Raw genomic sequence first — 18,731 nt, 5'->3', positions numbered from 1 at the left:
CATAGAGTAGAAATAAAGTGTACAGAAGCCATTCATATATAAACTGCAGATTCTGTACTTTTCCAAGGTAGGAAAAGCAGGTATAGTGATGCGTGCCTGCAATCCCAGTGTTGGGGAAGTAGAGATGGGAGGATCAGGGGTCCAAGGCCAGCCAGGCTAGGGTACATAGTCTGAGGCCAGCCTCAGCTACACCTGAAACCCTACCCGCACCCCTCGAAAAAAAAAATAAACACTAAACAAAACAAAAAGGATCTGTCCCACAACTCAGGGTATTCAAAATTCTTGGTGTACAGTCTTCTCTTGGCATCTCTGGGTATCTTTCTCAGCCTCCTACGTAAGCCTCCTCTGCCATGGTTGCCCTCTGTTCTCACACTCAGGACACTGCTGCAGTTAACAGTGACTGCAGGTGCATCTGGACAGGACATTCGCTTCGCTCTGGGGTCCCCGAGACTGCTGGCTCTTAGTCCAGGAAGCTCTTATGCTGGAAATTGGTCCTGGCGCTGAGTCAGTTATCAGCATTTCTCAGCAGGAGAGTCAGGCAGCCCAGCCCAGCTACACAGAAACCCTGTCTCAAAAAAACAAACAAACAAACAAAAAAATTAAATGTTCCCCCCTCTCCTCCGTGAGCATTCTGTCAGCCTTTATGTTTGTATGACTGTCCTGGGGTTTTCCTCAGCATATCACATTCTGCCCCTCTGGAGAGGTCTGACATCACCATATTGTTACTCATGGAAGAGAGTAGTTTTTCTAGTGGCGTCTTGTGCACGCCTTTAATCCCAGCACTCGGGAAGCAGAGACAGGCGGATCTCTGTGAGTTCGAGACCAGCCTGGTCTACAAGAGCTAGTTCCAGGACAGGCTCCAAAGCCACAGAGAAACCCTGTCTCGAAAAAAACCAAAAAAAAAAAAGTTTTTTTCTACATTTGTGCAGCATATGTGTGGGCAATGCCCATGTCCTGGATTCTCTGTGAGGCCAGAGGACAGGCCACCTCTTAGAGTTGGTTCACGGCCTCTGTTGTGTGGGTGTGGGGATTGAACTCAGGTCACCAGGCTTGGCTGCAAGTGCCTTTACCCACTCAACCATTTCTCCTAATCAAAATTCTGTCATTTTGCTGGGAAATGTCTTTATGACGATTTTTCTGAATTTTCAATTACAGATTCAGCTCCCTTTCCTTTGGTTTAAAAATGTGTATGAAGTATATTTTCTTCCATGATATTTATTGAGCTCTACATTTTTCTCTGCTCCCCTCCCTGCCTCTCCCCCCCCTTCAATCCTTCCCCAAAGTCCCCATGCTCCCAATTTACTCAGAAGATCTTGTCTTTTTATACTTTCTACTTCCCATGTAGATTAGATCTATGTAAGTCTCTCTTAGTGTCCTATTGTTTAAGTTCTCTGGGATTATGGTTTGTAGGCTGGCTTTCTTTGTTTTATGTTTAAAAACCACCAGTGAGTGAGTACATGTGATAATTGTCTTTCTGTGTCTGGGTTACCTCACTCAAAATAATGTTTTCTAGCTCCATCCATTTTCCTGCAAAATTCAAGCTGTCGTTATTTTTTTCTGCTGTGTAGTACTCCGTTGTGTAAATTACCACTTTTTTTTAATCCATTCTTTGATCAAAGGGCATTTAGGTTGTTTTCAGAGTCTGGTTATGACAAACAAAGCTGCTATGAACATAGTTGAGCACATGTCCTTGTGGCACGATTGAGCATCCTTTGAATATATACCCAAGAGTGGTATTATTGGGTCTTGAGAAGGTGGTTTCCTAATTATCTGAGAAATTGCCACACTGACATCCAAAGAGGGTTGTTGTACCAGCTTGCATTCCCACCAGCAATGCAGAAGTGTTCCCTTTCCCCCACAACCTCTCCAGCATAAGTTGTCATCAGTGTTTTTGATCTTGGTCATTCTTACAGGTGTAAGATGGGATCTTAGAGTTGTTTTGATTTGCATTTCTCTGACTAAGGATGATGAACATTTCCTTAAGTGTCTTTCAGCCATTTTAGATTCCTCTGTTGAGAGTTCTCTCTTTAGGTCTGTACTCCATTTTTTTTTTTGATTATGTGTTCTTTTGGTGTCCAATTTCTTGAGTTCTTTGTATATTTTGAGGATCAGACCTCTGTCTGATATGGGGTTAGTGAAGATCTTTTTCCATTCTGTAGGCTGTCGTTTTGTCTTGTTGACCATGTCCTTTGCTTTACAGAAGCTTTTCAGTTTCAGGAGGTCCCATTTATTAATTGTTTCTCTCAGTGTCTGTGCTGCTGGGGTTCTATTTAGGAAGTGGTTCCCTGTGCCAATGCATTCAAGTGTACTTCTCACTTTCTCTTCTATAAGGTTCGGTGTGGCTGGCTTTATGTTGAGGTCTTTGATCCATTTGGACTTGAGTTTTGTCCATGGTGATAGATATGGGTCTATTTTCATTTTTCTACATGTTGATGTCCAGTTATGCCAGCATCACTTGTTAAATATGCTTTCTTTTTTTTTCCATTTGATATTTTTTGCTTTATCAAAGATCAGGTGTTGGAAGATGTGTGGATTGATATCCTGGTCTTCTATTCGGTTCCATTGGTCCTCCAATACCAGGCTGTTTTCAGTACTGTAGCTCTGTAGTAGAGTTTAAAGTCAGGGATTGTGATGCCTCCAGAAATTCTTTTATTGCCCAGGATTGTTTTGACTATCCTGATTTTTTTGCTTTTCCAAATGAAGTTGAGTACTGTAAAGCCTTGATTCTTATTAGCAGGTTGTGATAGCACCAGCTTACACTTCCAGCCTTTCAGGGGCTGAGATGGGGGGTAGGGTGGGGGGACGGGATGGGACTGGGGGTTGGGGGAGAAGTGGAGGGGGGAAGTGGGGGGAAGTGGGGGGGGGATGATGGACACTGCAAGCTCAAGGCCAGCCTGGGCTAACAAGCATAGACTCACCTCTAGAATAAATAAATGAATAAAACCACGGGAATGGTTAAAAGCTTTATAAAAGAAAGATCTTGGGCTGATTAGATATCCCAACAGGCAAAAGTACTTGGTGAAAACCTGCAAAAAGAAAAAAAAAAACAAAACAAAAAACTGAGTTTGATCCCTGGGTCCCACAGTAGAAAGACAGGACCAGCTCCAGAAAAGTGTTCTTCCCCCCCACGTACACATTATGGCACTCTGTGCACGTGCACACACACCACACCACACCAGAACACACGAGCAAAGACTATGGGTGTGATGTGAACACTTATAATCCAATGCGTGGGAGATGAAGGCAGAAAAACAGCAATTCAAAGACCCTCAGCAACAGCGGGGGGTTTGAGGCTGTTCAGGCCTTCTTAAGACTCCGTCTCAAACAAAACAAGAACTTCCTCTCCTGACACGTCTTTCTCTGTCTCTGACCATCATCTCCGGACTGATGTCATCACAGGAGAAATAGGATTTCCTTTGTTCTTGTTTCCGTCTCCCCGTCTGGGCTCTGTGCTCAGCAGTCTAGCGGCTGTAGCGCCTCTGTCCTCATAGTAGACCAAAATTTCACTTAGGATTTTACCGATGACGTCATGGAGAAAGCAGGGCCAGCTGTGGCTCCAGGGAGGACGGCAGAGGCACTTTGAAGCCAGGTCGATCCTGTCTCTGGAACAAGGCCCCAGACCTTAACAGAACTGATTCCGTGATGGAAGTACCATTCAGGCCATAAAACTCAGGATGTAGACAGCACCACCTGCCAAAATGAAAACAGAGACCTCCTCTATCACAGTCCATAGCTCCCGGAAAGCCTCTAAATGGACTAACCTTGCTTTTTGGTTTCCGTAGTTCTGCTTCTGGCTAACCGTTCTTGCTAACTGAAGTATGTCATCCCCAGGATATGGTTTTTGTGCTTAAAATCTCACCCCAAGAAAGGTCCAGGGCTACCCTGGGATCTGGAAAACTGGTGTAGATGCTGGCCAGCTAGGAAATTCTCTTGGTTTACACGCAGGTCCGAGTAGTCTTCTCTGGTGGGTAGCCCACAACAGCCTCCTGTCTGTCTCTTACTAAGAGTATCAGCTGCAGCCCAAGGCTCCAGCTTGCTCAACCTACCTTACTGTTCCACTTCCTGGGTGGCCATGGGGACCAGAGATGAGCACCTGACCTCGGGGCAACCTATCTGAGGTTGGCAAGTCAGATCCCCTCGGCCAGAGACTGAATGGCTGAGTTCTTGTGATGGTGTGATGGGCAGAACTCAACGGCAGAGACAACCAGTGGGGAGCCTGGAAGGTTTGGAAGTCCTGACTCCTTTAGGATGGAATCTGACAGAGAGTCTCCTCCTTGGCCAACCTTCAGCCAGGCTCCTTCAGCTCACTAGGCATCAGTCTTTAGCATTCATCTATGGCAAAGTTGTGTTGCCCCGTTTAGCAAGAAGCCTGTCAAGTCAGTTCTAGAATCCCCTACCCCCACAACCGACCGCACTGCGTATGGGCTGTGGCTTGAACGTGAAATGTCTTCCGCAGGGTTATGTGGTCAACACATGGTTCCCAGATGGTGGCACTATTTTAGGATGTTCTGGAAAGTTTAGAAGATAGGGCCCAGTGGGAGGAAGGAGCCCACTTGGAGGCGTGACTTTGAAGGCTCTATCTGGTCCCCAACCCCTTCCTCTCTGGTTCCGTTTCTATGAACAACCTCCTCCACATGCTTCCGCAGCCATGATACTCTGCCCTAGTACGTGGGACCAAGCTGTACAGCAGACTGTTCAACCTCTGTGTACGGCAGGCGTCCAGCCACAGTGAAGAGATACAGGAAAGGCAGATATCTGAGGAAGTTTTCATCCCCTGCCACCTCTGACACGATGCTTTAGCAAGAACCCAGCAAGCCAGGATCCCCTCACCCCGGGTTAGCCTCTGCCATCTTCATCCACCAACCCTACCCTGCCTCAGCTCTCTGTCTTCTGTTGCAATAGTTCCTGATTAAAACCCATTTTTATCGCCTTCATCCTATCAGACTGTGGTTTTTCTTTCACAGAGTCTGAAAGGCAAAGGCCCGGAAGAACTGGAAATTCCGCTCGGTTCCATTGCAGAGTTGCGTGCAGCAGCGTGCATGTTCTAGACCTGTAGTTCTCAACTTTCCTAATACTGCAACCCTTTAAAACAGTTCCGCATGTGTGGCAATCCCCAACCATAAAACTATTTTCGTTGCTACTTCATAAATGTAACTTTGCTACTGTTTTGAATCATGTATTTTCCAATGGTCTTAGGCGACCCAAAGGGTCGTTTGACCCTCACTCCCCACATCCGGTTGAGAACTGCTGTTCTAGGCTTTAGCGCTAATGCCCACGCTCACAGCAGCCCTGCAGCTGTGATATTACAGTTACAAGGGGGAGTGGGCTGAGGCAGAAAGGGGAGTGGTGTAACTGGCAATGAGAGCCCCGCCTCCTTCCCAAGACTCCTGTCAATCAGGTGGCGGCACGCCCCTGAAGCCCATGCACTTGAGAGACCGAGGCAATAGCAGTGTGAAAACTTATTTTTAAAAAAGACTCAAGTCCATTAATGTAAAGTTTTACGTTCTCTTTTCTTTACAGCCTGAAAAACAAAACAGCTCCTGGGTTTACAGTCGGCAACTCTCAACACTGTCTTCCCATTTAAGAGCTAGTTTGCAATTTGAGCGTTGAGTCCACTAGGGGGCAGCAGAGACCGGCTGTGCTTGGCTGCCGCGCCAGCTGGTCGTCTTCTCCACCAGTCCTCTGGGGAGAATTTTCCCGCAGTTATTCATTGCTCAGCCGCGCTCAGAGTGTCTTGTGAAAGATGTGTATACTTTACACACACACACACACACACACACACACACACACACACACACACACCTTACACATAGGGAAGCCGAAGCCCGGAGAAGTTAACATCCTGCCCCCTCCAAAGTCCAACCACAAAGGAATGACGTTTGACCTCTAAAGTCTGCCCTAGCTCACCCAATTTACCTGGGGGTCCTGTTCCATGGACCTCTCCGCAGACTCACCTGCTCGCTCCCTGACTAAGTGTTGGGCCCCACTGATCCTGGGCATCTTGAGGATGATGGAGTGGAGGTGAAGAAGGCAGGCAGGACCCTCCTTCTGGAATTTACAGATGTCATTTACAGATGACATGCCAGCTCTGGACAGTACGTCCCTACCCCCTATGCATAGGTCTTCAGTCCTTGGCTCTCTTTTCTCCCTCAAGGCGGCTGCTGGCTATGGTTATGGTGTTTCTTCACAGCAATGGAACACTAAGACAGCTTTTCTTGTTTTTTGTTTGTTTGTTTTTAATGATAGGTGCGTACACAGAGTTTGAAGGGTTAAAATCAATTTAAACTTCCCAGTCATAGCGTCCCCTCCGCAGCATTCTTCTGTGGAGGGTGTGCTGGCTCACTTTACGTCCACTTGGCACTAGCTAGAAGAGTTACCTGAGAGGAGGGAACCTCACCTGAGAAAATGCCTCCACAAGATCTGGCTGCAAGGCATTTTCTTAATTAGTGATGGATGAGGGAGGACCCAGCCCATGGCGGGTGGTGCCATTCCTGGGCTGGTGGTCCTGGTTCAACAAGAAGACCGGCTGAGCAAGCCACAGAGAGGCAGGAAGCAGCACTCTTCCGTGGCCTCTGCATCAGCTCCTGCCTCCAGGTTCCTTCCATTTGAGTTCCTGTCCCGACCCCTTCAATGTCGGACTCCAATGTGGAAGTGTAAGCCAAATAAGCCCTTTCCTCCCCAACTTGCTTTTATGGTCTTGGTGCAGTAGAAACTGTTACTAAGATAGAGGACCAAGACTCTCTTCGCTGTGGTTTTAAACCCCGAAGTAAATGACTGGAATGGAAAACTGCATTGGCCACAGAGATTGTTCTAGAAGGACGGCCATCTTCCTGGAAAACACAGCTCCCTTCCAGGCAGGACAGCTTGCTGTTCCCACCACTGTGGTTCTTGACTGAGCCTGTGGCGGCGGCCTTCACTCCCAGGTGAAATGGTCTTGCTTGCAGAGTTCCGGAATCTTCCGTGACTAGCAGGAGGCTGCAGGCTGACTGTGATTACTGCTGACACAGATTTCCAGCAGGCAGATTTTCAAGTGGTCCCACCCAGTGCTATAAAGCCAGAGAGTCAAGAGCCTTTCCACAGGGTTCCAGTCTGGGAGCTCTGAGCTGGAGGCTGGGTCCTTGGCAGAATCTCCGGGGAGTTTGCTGAGTTCACACAAGCCTGGGCTTTCCGAACACTGTAGACCTTAACAGCCTACTTGCCAGATACCTGCTAGCTGCTCACCACCAAACCCAGAATGCTTTCTTTTTTTTTTTTCTTTTTTTTTTTATTTATTAAATATTTCTGTCTCTTCCCCACCTCCGCCTCCCCTTTCCCTCCCCCTCCCCCAATCCATTCCCCCTCCCTCGTCAGCCCAAAGAGCAATCAGGGCTCTCCGTCCCGTGGGATGTCCAAGGAAAACCCTCCTCCGTCCAGGTCTCGTAAGGTGAGCATCCAGACATCCTAGGCTCCCACAAAGCCATTACATGCATTAGGATCAAAAACCCATTGCCATTGTTCTTGATGTCTCAGTAGTCCTCATTGTCCGCTATGTTCAGTGAGACCTGTTTTAACCCAGGCTTTTTCAGACCCAGGTCAGCTGGCCTTGGTGAGTTCCCGATAGAGCATCTCCATTGTCTCAGTGTGTGGGTGCACCCCTCGCGGTCCTGAGTTCCTTGCTCATGTTAGAATGCTTTCTTAAAATAATTATTTACATACCAATCCCAGTTCCCCCTCCCTCCTTTCCTCCCACTACCCACAACTCTCTGCCTCACCCCCTACCATCTGCTTCTCAGAAAGGGTAAGGCCGCCCCTAAGAAGTCATCTAAGTCTGGTCCCATCACCTCCTTGAGACAGGACCACCCCCACCCCACCCCTGTCATGTCTAGGCTGAGTAAGGTGTCTCTCCAAAGAGAATGGGTTCCACAAAGTCAGTTAAAGTCAGTTCATGCAGGTTAGATCCTGGTCCCACTGCCGGTGGCCCATACATTGCCCAAGCCACACCACTGTCACCTGTATCGGGGCCCTAGTTCATTCCTATGTAGGTTCCCTATCTGTCAGTCTGGAGTCAGTGATCTCACGCTAGCTCGGGTCAGCAGATGCTGTGGGTTTCCCCATCATGGTCTTGACCCCTTTGTTCATATAATCACCCCTCCCTTACTTCATTTGTACTCCGAGAGCTTGGTCTAGTCTCCAGGAATCTCCTGCGGTCCCCCAGGTCATTGACTTGTCATGGGAAAACGTTGAATGAATATCCCCCCCCCAAAGACTGAGTAGTGTGGTGGGCGCCCTGATGATGGCTTTAATAGCCACCAACGTTTCCATAGTTACCAGACTCTCTCAGTTGGGGGGAGGGCGCTGAAATGGCCAATCTCTGATCACTTTTTGAAGTATTTCAAGATGCTCACAGGTCTTTGTTCACAGGGCAGCTTGTTTTTGTGCTGTTGGGGCTGCTGCTGGGATTGGATCCCTTTTGCCCACTGCCCCACAGGCCATGAGATCACCTGTATTATCTCATGGTGGTTCTTCTGCCCCCTTTCCGAGAAGACTGCATTTGGTTTGTTTTCATCTTCTGCAGTGGTTTGGGATGGAGACATCTTATTTTGAGTAGAACGAATGATCATCATTAGCTTTTGTTTGCATTCTTCAACCTGCAATTACAGATCTATCAACGTCTAGGACAACATACCAGGCTTTCCTCCCACGGGGAAGAAGGAGAATCTGCCCGGCTTTTCCTACCTGCTCCCTCCCCTGCCTGTGCTCTTTGGGAGTCTACCACAAAAACCCAACCTCCTTTCTGAGGACTCCCAGGGGCTCCCTGGGGGACCCCAGCCTTGCCCTCTGGCAGATTCGATATCTACAAAGCCTTTTCCAAGTCTCTCTCCTTTCAGGCTTTGCTACCAGCTCTTCTGACACCTCTTCCTCATTCCACAACCCTTAGTGCTGTGACATCTGGCCGGGAGAACACCTCAATGGCATTGTTTCAGGAAGAGCACACCCAAGTGCTACCCATCCCTCTCAAGCATTTGGATGCCAGGCCTATTTTCTTCTGCTCTTATTCTGGATGGTACCTAGTACCAGTTTTTCTGTAGACTGCTTCGTCCCTTTTCTTTATGAATTTAGTGAGTTGGGGATCTGGGAGATGACAGGAGAGGGGGTGGCAATGTGGGGTAGTAGCTGGACAGCTAAATAATGGCTAAGCAGCCCATTTGACACACCCGTGGCAAGCCTGTTTCCTACGCTCTAGGTGACTCTCAAAGCGAGCCACACTTGACCATGCGGGCAACTGTTCTGGGGCTCACTTAAGATGAGGCGCATATGGAGCTGGAGAGACGACTCGGGGGTTTAAAAGCATGGGCTGTGCTTGAGGAGGGACCCAGATCCTGTTTACAACACCCATATGAAGTAGCTCACAACAGCCTGGAACTCCGGTTCCAGAGGAATCTGAAATCTCACCTTCTGTGGAGACCCAAAGAGGCCAAAGGTCAGAGACTTTAGGACTTGTTTTTAGTTGGAGATTATTGGGCTTCTAACTCAAAGGCCCCAGCTTGTTGTAAATCAAGAGTTCTGCTCTCTCAAGGCTATTGTCAACAGGTGTGGCTAGTTGCCGGACCCTGTGCTCTGGGAATAGGGAAGTAGTTGGTTCCTACCCAAAACAAAAATCTAAGGATCCAACTAAGTTCCGGTTCCCTTTATGGAAATAACTTGGGATTCCACCCAGGGAGTGGTTTGCGTACAGGGTGTTTGGTCTAGGGCAAGAGTCTGGGGCACAAGCATTGACTGTACCCTGGACTTTCAATTTGTACATTAGTGTAGTCCTTTTGTTCTACTCCTACCTGTTGAAAATTAAACACGGATGAATTTTCACTGAAATTCCCTCCTGATACTATCCTATGTGTTTCTGTGTTTTATTATTTTTGTTTACGTCTTTGTATTCTTTACTGTATTTCTAAATTCCCAATGCCTCCACTCTGGAAGAAAGGTAATTTTGTTGAGGCTGGTCCCTGACAGCTTCCCAAGTACTCACGAGCACATCACACATCCCCTCGTAAATAATTAGTGAAACAGATTTATTTTGTTCTCTTTATGTATATATCTGAATCTCTTAGTCAGGGTTACTGTAGTTGTGATGAAACACCAAGACCAAAAGCAGCTTGGAGAGGAACGGGTTTATTTCGCTCACACTTCCATAGAACAGTTTGTCATCCAAAACAGTGAGGGTAGAAACTCAAACAGGGCAGAACCTGAAGGCAGGAGCTGATGCGGAGACTATGGAGGGGTACTGCTTACTGGCTTGCTCCCCGAGGCTTGCTCAGGCTGCTTTTGGATAGAACCCAGGACTACCAGCCCAGGGGTGGCCCCACCCACAATGGGCTGGGCCCTTCCTCATCAATCACAGTTTAAGAAAACACTCTACAGACTTGCCTACAGCCTGATCTTACGGAGGAGGCATTTTTTTCAGTTTGGGCTCCCTTTTCTCTGGGGATTCTAGCTCATATCTAGTCGACACAAAACTAGCCCAGTACAGGGTGCTACAAGTGTGCAGACCTTCAGAGGCCAAAAGAGGCTGTGGGTATTGGATGCCCCCTCCCACACCCCTGCAGAGCTGGAGTTGCCCATGGTTGTGAGTCACCCAGCAAGGGTTCTGGAGTCTGAACTCTGGTTCTCTGAAGGGCAGTGTGTGCTCTTAAACCACCCAACCATTTCTCCGGTTCCCCAACCGTTGGTTCATTTTGATCTGTTTGTGTCTGTGCTTGTGTCTCTGTGTGTCTGTGTACGGTGCATGGGAGTGGAGTGCAGGTTCCTGCATAAGCCAGAAGAGGGCGTCAAATGTCCCAGAGCTAGAGTTATGCGTTATTGTAACCTACCACACTTGGTTGCTGGGAACCAAACCCTGGTCCTCTGCAAGAGCTGCACCGTGTGTCCAGCCCCAACACTGACTTGTACATGGATGCTGGGGATGTGAATTCAGGTTCTCATGTTTACATACATGCACTGCACAGAGCAAGCCGTCTCCCCAGACACATCCTTTAAAATAAAACAAAACAGAATGCAGCATGTGTTGTGTACACGGTAGGGGGTGCTGAGAGCTTGGATTTCCTTCAGTGAGGAGGACCAGAGTCAGGCCAAGTGTTCTACCTGGAGCTAAATCCCCAGTCCCAATAGCCTGCCTTCCTGATGCTGGTGTTCAGCAGCAGCTGCAGACAGAGTGTGTGAGGGGTCTTGATTCTGAAAGGTGCTTCTGGAAGTTTCTGGGAACAGGGAACTCTCTCTCTCTCTCCACTCCGCTCTTCTCTTCCTCCCTTACCCCCAACACAGTCTGTGGTCACGGGACTCTCTTCTTCAGGAGGTGCTCCTCCCTCCCATATCCCATTGCTTTTCCTGGTGAGGACCTCCCATTTTCCCAGCCTGCAGGGCGGGGACTGAGCTGGGGTTACAGGCAGCTAGTAGAATCCTGGCCTCACTGGTGGTAGCAGAAGGGGAATCTAGTCAACACCCGGGCACAGAGCAATCAATCTCAGATAAGAAAGGCAGAGGTCCCTATTTTCAGGAAGCCACCACCTGGGGGCAGCGGGAAGGGTGACAGCCCACAGAAGCTACAAACCCCAGGATCCTGGGCCAGGGGCTGGGTTGGGTGCTTTGTTGGAGCTCATGAGCAAAGTGGGGGAGAGTGAGGGATGGGTGTGCCACGTGGAGAGACAAAGAGATCCTCAAGGCCCAGGGGAGAGGAGAGGAAGGAGGAGAAAAGACAAGAGTTCTGTCTTGGGACTAATCTGGGGCCCCGAGGTGGTGGTTAGGGATGGAGAGGTAGGAATTTGTCACCTAAGGACTCTTTCGTGCCCAGCCAAGACTGCCCTGTTAGTAACTGGGATAAATACTCCTGAGTTCCTTAGATGGCTTACCAGGGCATTTAAACAGAACTTAGCTGTAACCTTCCTGACCACCTAAGGCCAATCCATGTTTTCTCGGAGTGACCCTCCCTCACTGACTCCGCCCAAACTGTAGAAGGTCTCCCTTCATTTTTGCCTCCGGGCTGTATCATGAGGTCCTCAGGAGGCAATGTCCACAGAACCCTCCGCAGTGCCATCTTGCTCCTTCCATGGAGCCTCCTCTGCCTTCACCTCTTCCCTGGTGGTGTTGAGCGCATCGCCAGCCAGCCAGCCAGCCAGCCTCCAGCCAGCATCTAGACAGGGGCTAGGAGCTTGCCCAGTGCTCTACAGCTCCTCCTCGTGAGGACCTGGTGACCGTATCAGAAACAACCGAAGGTCGTCAGGGTCCGTTCTAGTCACATTTGGATCCAATTGGCAGTGGCAATCACCTGTCAAAGGCCTCCTGACAGTTCATCCAGGGGTCTCTGTTACTGATTTGGCCCTTACTTGTATATGTCAGCGTAAGTTGAAAAAGAAAAAAAAGTGTATAGATCTGAAAAATGAAAATGTATTTCATCTTATCTTCTCAATAAGCCAAACAATATAAAACTACTTACTAGAGTTATAATATGCTTCATTCGCAAAGCTCCAGTAATTTCCAACGCACCTGCAAATTTGACATTTTGCTGTGGAAGTCTCTCATGTGACTTCCATGTGCTTCTCTCTTAGCCACTGTTTGATACAGGAAAGGCTGTCAAACTCCTACAATGAATCCCCTACTAAACTGATGGGGAGGGGACATTTTTGGCTGAGAATCTTAGGGCATCTCTACCCATCATTTCATCATCATCTGGTGTCTTGCCCTGCCTGCTTCCTACCCAGCCCTCTTGCAAGGTAGCACATTTTATGCTTGGATGTCCTCAAGTCTTCAAACTCTGGTCACTACCCCCTGGCTGGACTGTAAAGGTCCCTTTCTTGTCCTACATGACTCTGAGGTGAACCCTGATATCTCTGCCCAGCCTATTGGCCTTTGTGGTGATTCTAACTGACATTAAAATTCCTCCCTACTTAAAGAATCCTGCTACACCCCTCCCTGGGAATGCCCTGGCATATTTTACTGTTTACTGTTGCTTTTGGGGCATGGTGTCTGGCATAGGACAAGAGTTCAAACGTGATTGCTTCCCAATGCTAAAGTTTCTCCCCTGCTCCCCTGTTCTCCTCCCTCTCCTGTCTTTCCTTGAGACTAGGTCTTTAAAGAAAATAAATTGTATTTATTAGGGTTTGTGTGTGTGACAGTACATGGTTGGGGATGAAACTGAGGACACCAGCAAGTACTTTTACCCCCTGGGCTCTATAGGACCTTGCAACTCCCAGGAGGATCCAAAGTTTTAAAGAAACAATACTTGACCAGAGTGGACCCAGGGGACATCTTGTTGCTTTTGACACAGTCCCCAGGAACCCACCGGGACATGCTTTATATCCACACAGTCAACAATGACGTTCACTAGATTCCTCCAGCCGTGGAGAATATGCAGTGTGACCAATATGGATAAGGAACTATATTTTACATTGTTCTTAAATGTCAGTATCCAAGAGTCATTCAGACCGTCTCACTCTGCTCAGTGTGCCTCCTCACTCCCCTCCGGAGCCCATTCCACCTATCCCTAGCCCTTGTCTGGGGTTCAGGTTGGCCTTGTTTCTCTACCTCTGTGCCCACGCCCCTCTCAGACGTGGAGTTTGTCCTGTGGTCAGGACCTGAGAGGAAGGGCAGTTGGTCTTCTGGCTCCACGGTGTGATGCCTCCCCCAGATTCCCCAGTAGGAGAGGGATAATTGAGAGCATCCTGGTGGCTTAGGGACATGGGGATAAGGCAAGAGTCTTTGCCTGATCACACAAATAGCGTCTTCTCCGCCAGCACACCCTCCCCCCTCTGCTCTTCCCAGTGCTCCTGTGGGATGCGAGCGAGGTGGGATTCGGATACACAAATGGCTCTTGAGAACAAGACTAGGAAGTAAGTGGGGCAGACAGACTTGGGTGATTTCCATCTTATTTTCCACAGACAAATGGTTTAACACGAGACTCACTGTCCCAGGAAATGAACTACGCAGACAAGACAATGACATTTTTTGTATGTTTCATATGGTACAGCAGAATTTTTCCAAACCAGAGCTGATGTCCTCAGCTCTGGGCACACCCCTTCCCAGTGCTCCAAAGGACATCCTCTGACACAATACTTAAGATGATTCTTCACTCCTCCTGAAGTACATATACAATAAATAAATAGAAAATAGACCTTTGTTCATGGTGACACCCACAAGAAACATTTACATACAAAACATGCTGTACATCCAATTTCAGAGAAAGGACCAGCTATTTAGCCAACAGAAAGATGAGCCCTTCAGGAGCCTTTCAATCAAAGGCCCCCAAATCAGTGGCAATGCTGATGAACACAAGAGACAAAGCAACTTTCTAAGCAAGAAAGACATTTATACTACCAAGAAAATGCCTGGACCAGGGACTCTGGTGGATGGTTTAGGAAAGAACCCTTTCTGTACAGAATTCCGCACTGTTCAACATATGTACAAACCTGGAGAACTTTCCAATAGGTATTTGCTGAAATGAACCGAGCCAAAGACATTCAACATTCACGGCCACCGGAAACCGATCGCATCTTAAGTGGCTCACAATGTGAGCCCCTCGCATTGAAAATTCAATGAAGCTTCAACAAGAAAAAGATGAGGTCACTTTTATACCCTTCCCCACTCCCACGCATCTCCCCAGAAGAGGTCTTTCCTCTGATGTTGGCCACTGAAGCAACCCTCTCTTAAGACGCTGGGTCCCTTCAGTGGGAAAGACCCTCTGGGATTTGGCTCAGCCTGGGGAGTGGGCTCTGGGAATAAGGCTCCTTGGCACCGCTGGGCAAAGAGGACCAAGAAAGTCTTTGAAGGAATTTGTGGTTGGGAAGGAAAGGGGACCCATGCCATTTATGAACCCCATGGAATACCTGATACCCCAGAAGAGCATCAAACATGGATAGTTTCTGCTCCTCTGAGCTATTTGCTCAGATGGGGTGCACACTAGCTGAGAGACCCTGGGCCGGAACCAACCATGCTCAGATCCCCGTGAAAAGCCAATTTGGCCCACCAGAAGAGCATTGGCATACCCGGATGATAGCCCCTGGGCTTTCCAGCACCGCCGTGGAATACGATAGCACCAAGAGGGTTCCACAGTCATGAGCAGCCCATGCCCAAGGGAGGCAGGCAGTTTGAAGAAAGAGAAGATGGCAGGGTTAGTGCCTGGAGGAGAGCGGGCAGTGTGCACTGAGGTGCAAGATGGAAAAAGCCCTTTACAAAAGATCATTCTATTCTGACCTCTTCTCCCCGCTGCACGGGATACGCCCCCTTCTGGCAGCTCCTTCAGCACTGGACACCCCGGGCTAGCTGCTGAGGCGCCATGATGTGGCAGTGTATACTGAGATCGGGATTCATGGGTCTGGTCATGTGATTCTTCCCCATCTCGGGTCTTACTCTCCTCAGATGTAGGCGCAAAGCTCTGGACTGGGATGTCCTCCAGGAGTCCCCAAGGCTCTCTCTGGAGATCTGACACCCCAGGTTCACCGTGGTGTGAGCATGCTCAGATATCCTGGAGTTGTCTACTCTGCTCTTGGAGGAGAGTAGACTCTGGAGGCCCATTGTAGAGGCTCAGGTCTGTGAACTTCTCTCTGCCCTCTCTCGGAGTCAGAGGGGGCTGGCTGGAGACCACTGTGAACTAGGTTCTGCGCACCGCAGCTCAGCCCTTTTCCCTCTGCCGACCCTGCTTCTCTATCACAAGTGGGTCAGCCGTGGAAGGCACGGTAACCTGCCGTGACACAGAGGCTACAGGCAGCAGCAGGAAAGCCTTCCACCTCTGGACCACGACAGAGACTACCTCATCTCTCTCTACCATCTCTGTCCTTCCTTCCTGCCAGCACCACGGCGCCCCAGAAGAAGCCTTCCCCCATGCTCCTGGGTAGTGTGAACAGAGCAAAACACTGTCGAGTTCTGCAGTCCCAGGAAGGGCCACCAGGAGCCACCTAGTCCCACTGCAATGTACCAGCTGAAGTCTTGAAAAGGGAGCCTCTCAGAACAGAGGACTCCATCTCCTCCCCAGCACAGTCTGCCACTCTGGCCAGCTCTGTCTGCACGCCAGCTCCTAACCCCAAGAAGCCTTATCCACGCTTAAAGGAGTAAAGATGGCCTTCCCTCCATCCGCCACTTAATGTGTCCGCAAGTGGCTGTGGAAATCTGGGAGTGGTCCCATCATCTGGACCCCCTCCCATCTGGGGTCAGACTCCTGCCACAGTGGCTGTTTGCTGGCAGCACAACCCAGGTCTCTTTGTATGGTCCCCGAGCCTCTCCTGATGAGGCACAGGCAGGAGAGAAGCACCCAAGAAAGAGAGGTCGTAGTATCAGCCAACACTGCCCGGGTTGCCGCAGGTAGACTTGAGTTGGGGGCAGGTGGCAGCACCGAGGTCTTTGATATCTGTGCCTTAGCCGAGCGGGGCTGACAACCAGGGGACCCAGGCATTCTGTCCCTGGCTGCTGTAGGAGTCCAGCCTGGGGTGTTGACAAGTGGCCGCTGTCCTTATAACTTCTTTTTCCTCACCACTGGGATGGGTACCACTTGGAAGATTTTGGCCTTGTGTTCGTCCGTCTCCAGAGTCACCCAGGTGGGTCGGAAGCTGCCTTTGAAGCCGACAAACACCATTTTTTCTGTCAAGGGAGAAAGCAGGCGGGTGAAAACGCTGCCTGCCACACCCTAGCACTCCCCGTCAGCATCCTTTGCCCTGATGAAGCGATCCCTTCCCAGCTCCATTGGGCTGTGTCCCTCTTGGGTAAGCTCTCAGCCCAGCTGGTGCTCAGACTGGATTTTTGTATGGGGCCTGTAGGTATCACTTGGGCCTCATTGCCACCTCAGAGGGGCAGAGGCTCTGTCTGCTACAGGAGAGCCATGCACAGCAGGAGACGGGGTGGATGGGGAGGGAAGGGTGCCAGTAGGATTCCTGCCTGCCTGCCGTCCAGCTGACCTGCGGGCACCAGAAAGTCTCCGTAGCCTAGGACTCCACCTGTGAAGCGGTGGCACTTGTCTTCAAGATCTCATCCTCAGCTCTGTCACTTTGTGGCTCTAAGAGGGAGGAAGGATCTTCCCAGGACATGCACGACACATAATGTGGGACTGAGTAAGAGCCAGCTCTTAGGCTTCCGTGCTGCATGGTGTCTGCCCTGCACTCCAGTGACCTGGAGGTCCATGTATACATCAGGAGTGGCTCAGGCTGGAAGGCAGTGCACACCTCTCACCTCTGGACAAGTACCACTTGACGCTGGCCATTGTATATCTGAGCCCTGGGCAACAGCATCTTAATTTAACAGATAGAAGCCTGGAAATAGGCCTGGGGAAGCAAGGTTCCCTCTCTCTACTGGCTGCTGTGGTAGGCTTTTTATCTTTCAGGATTTTTCTCTGCCTGCTGCCAATGGGATAAGTATTGCCATGATGGGTAGCTGGTTTTGCTGTTCATTATAATCGGGGCATAGTTAGTCAGGACCTGGCTCAGGAAGGTAGGGTCCGTATCCAAGCAAGCATCTCCCTAGGTAACTGTTGAATTCTTCCTCCTCTGTGGAGGGAACCATGCCCGCTGCCCGAGTTATTTGTCAATGCAGGAGGTAATTATTAAAAGTTCATCACGGCGCGAGGCTGGCACCAAGTGGTCGCTATCACGGTAATTCTCACTCACACATCTGCTCCCTCTTGTTAAATCTCCCTGGGGTCTTGCTCTGAACAATCTATGATACATCAGCATCAGGTGGATATATATAGCTGGCTGGCTTTATCCAGTATCTCCAGGAAATCGGGGTTGGGTTTCATCACAGAAGAGGTGCTGTGCAACCCTCAAAAGCATGGAGGGGTGTCTGGGATTTAATTCTCTCTTCTCTTCCTGTCTCAGAAGACAAGTAAGATTTTTTTTCCAACTGTAATAGATGCTACAAAAGCAGACACGAGCCAGACTTATGAGGAGGATGCAGGCCCTTGACCAGGCTGAACGGTCTGACAAAGGCAGTTTATGATGGCGCTTCTGCTTGTGGAGTGGAGGGGGTAAAAAGCTTTGGAAGTATTCTGCCAGTGTCTGGTCCCAGGGGAAAATGAATGAATGTGTTGTAGTGCAGGGATGGTGAGCAGCTGGCACCAGGCCAGGAGGTCCCTGGCGCTGCTGAGGATTCTGGGGCTCTACCCAAGCCTAGTGGGAAAAGGTGTCATGGATGCAGTAAGGGTAACGGTATCTCCACCCCATCTGCCCCTGGTTCTGAGGTCAGCTTACACCTCACTCCGACTCACCTTTCAACTTGAGACCTTTGTCTGCCCCAAGCTTTTCCAGCACTCTGGTCCAGTGGCCTCTGGTGACGTATCTGCCCTTGGATGCCATAAGAACTATGGAACTGAGAAAGAAGGGGACTGGTCAGACGACAGACGACAGGAGCGAGAGGAAACTGCAGCGAGGGGTAGATGTGGGAGCGATGCTGGCCTTGGGTAGAACCCGAGGTGCAGTGCCCAGGCCTGGCCAGGGACTTGAGAAAGGGTATCCTCCCTCTGTCTTATCCAACGTACTCTTTCCTTTCGGTGATAGGGATCCCCCAACATCTGGTGTCCCTGGCCTTCTCAAGCCTAGAGAGAGGGATCCTTGCTCTTATTTGTAGAAGAGTATGTGTAAGGAGCATGTTCTCTCAGGGTGCCATACCAGGATACCAGGTCCTGTTCTGGGGCTCACAGTCAGTCTCTCTCTCTCTCTCTCTCTCTCTCTCTCTCTCTCTCTCTCTCTCTCTCTCTCTCTCTCTCTCACACACACACACACACA

The 18,731-nt window shown here is 49.5% G+C and overlaps 1 protein-coding gene across 1 annotated transcript in view; it reads right to left on the bottom strand.

Annotated features, from left to right (window-relative positions):
* Window positions 1-13,952: 13,952 nt before the first annotated feature.
* The window catches only part of Cemip (cell migration inducing hyaluronidase 1), a 136,233-nt gene continuing 131,454 nt past the window's right edge, over window positions 13,953-18,731 (bottom strand). The window contains exons 28-29 of the mRNA XM_050154029.1: window positions 18,215-18,315; window positions 13,953-16,596 (exon numbers count right to left, since the gene is read on the bottom strand). Coding sequence (XP_050009986.1) covers window positions 16,469-16,596; window positions 18,215-18,315 — 229 coding nt within the window. The 3' untranslated portion in view covers window positions 13,953-16,468. The remainder of the gene's footprint in view (window positions 16,597-18,214; window positions 18,316-18,731) is intronic.

The sequence above is a fragment of the Alexandromys fortis genome, unplaced genomic scaffold (assembly GCF_014885135.2).
Source record: "Alexandromys fortis isolate MF-2015 unplaced genomic scaffold, M_Fortis_MF-2015_v1.1 scaffold_86, whole genome shotgun sequence".
Taxonomy (NCBI): Eukaryota; Metazoa; Chordata; class Mammalia; order Rodentia; family Cricetidae; genus Alexandromys; species Alexandromys fortis.
Note: the sequence above shows the minus strand (reverse complement) of the source record. Positions and strands in the feature narration are given on the sequence as shown.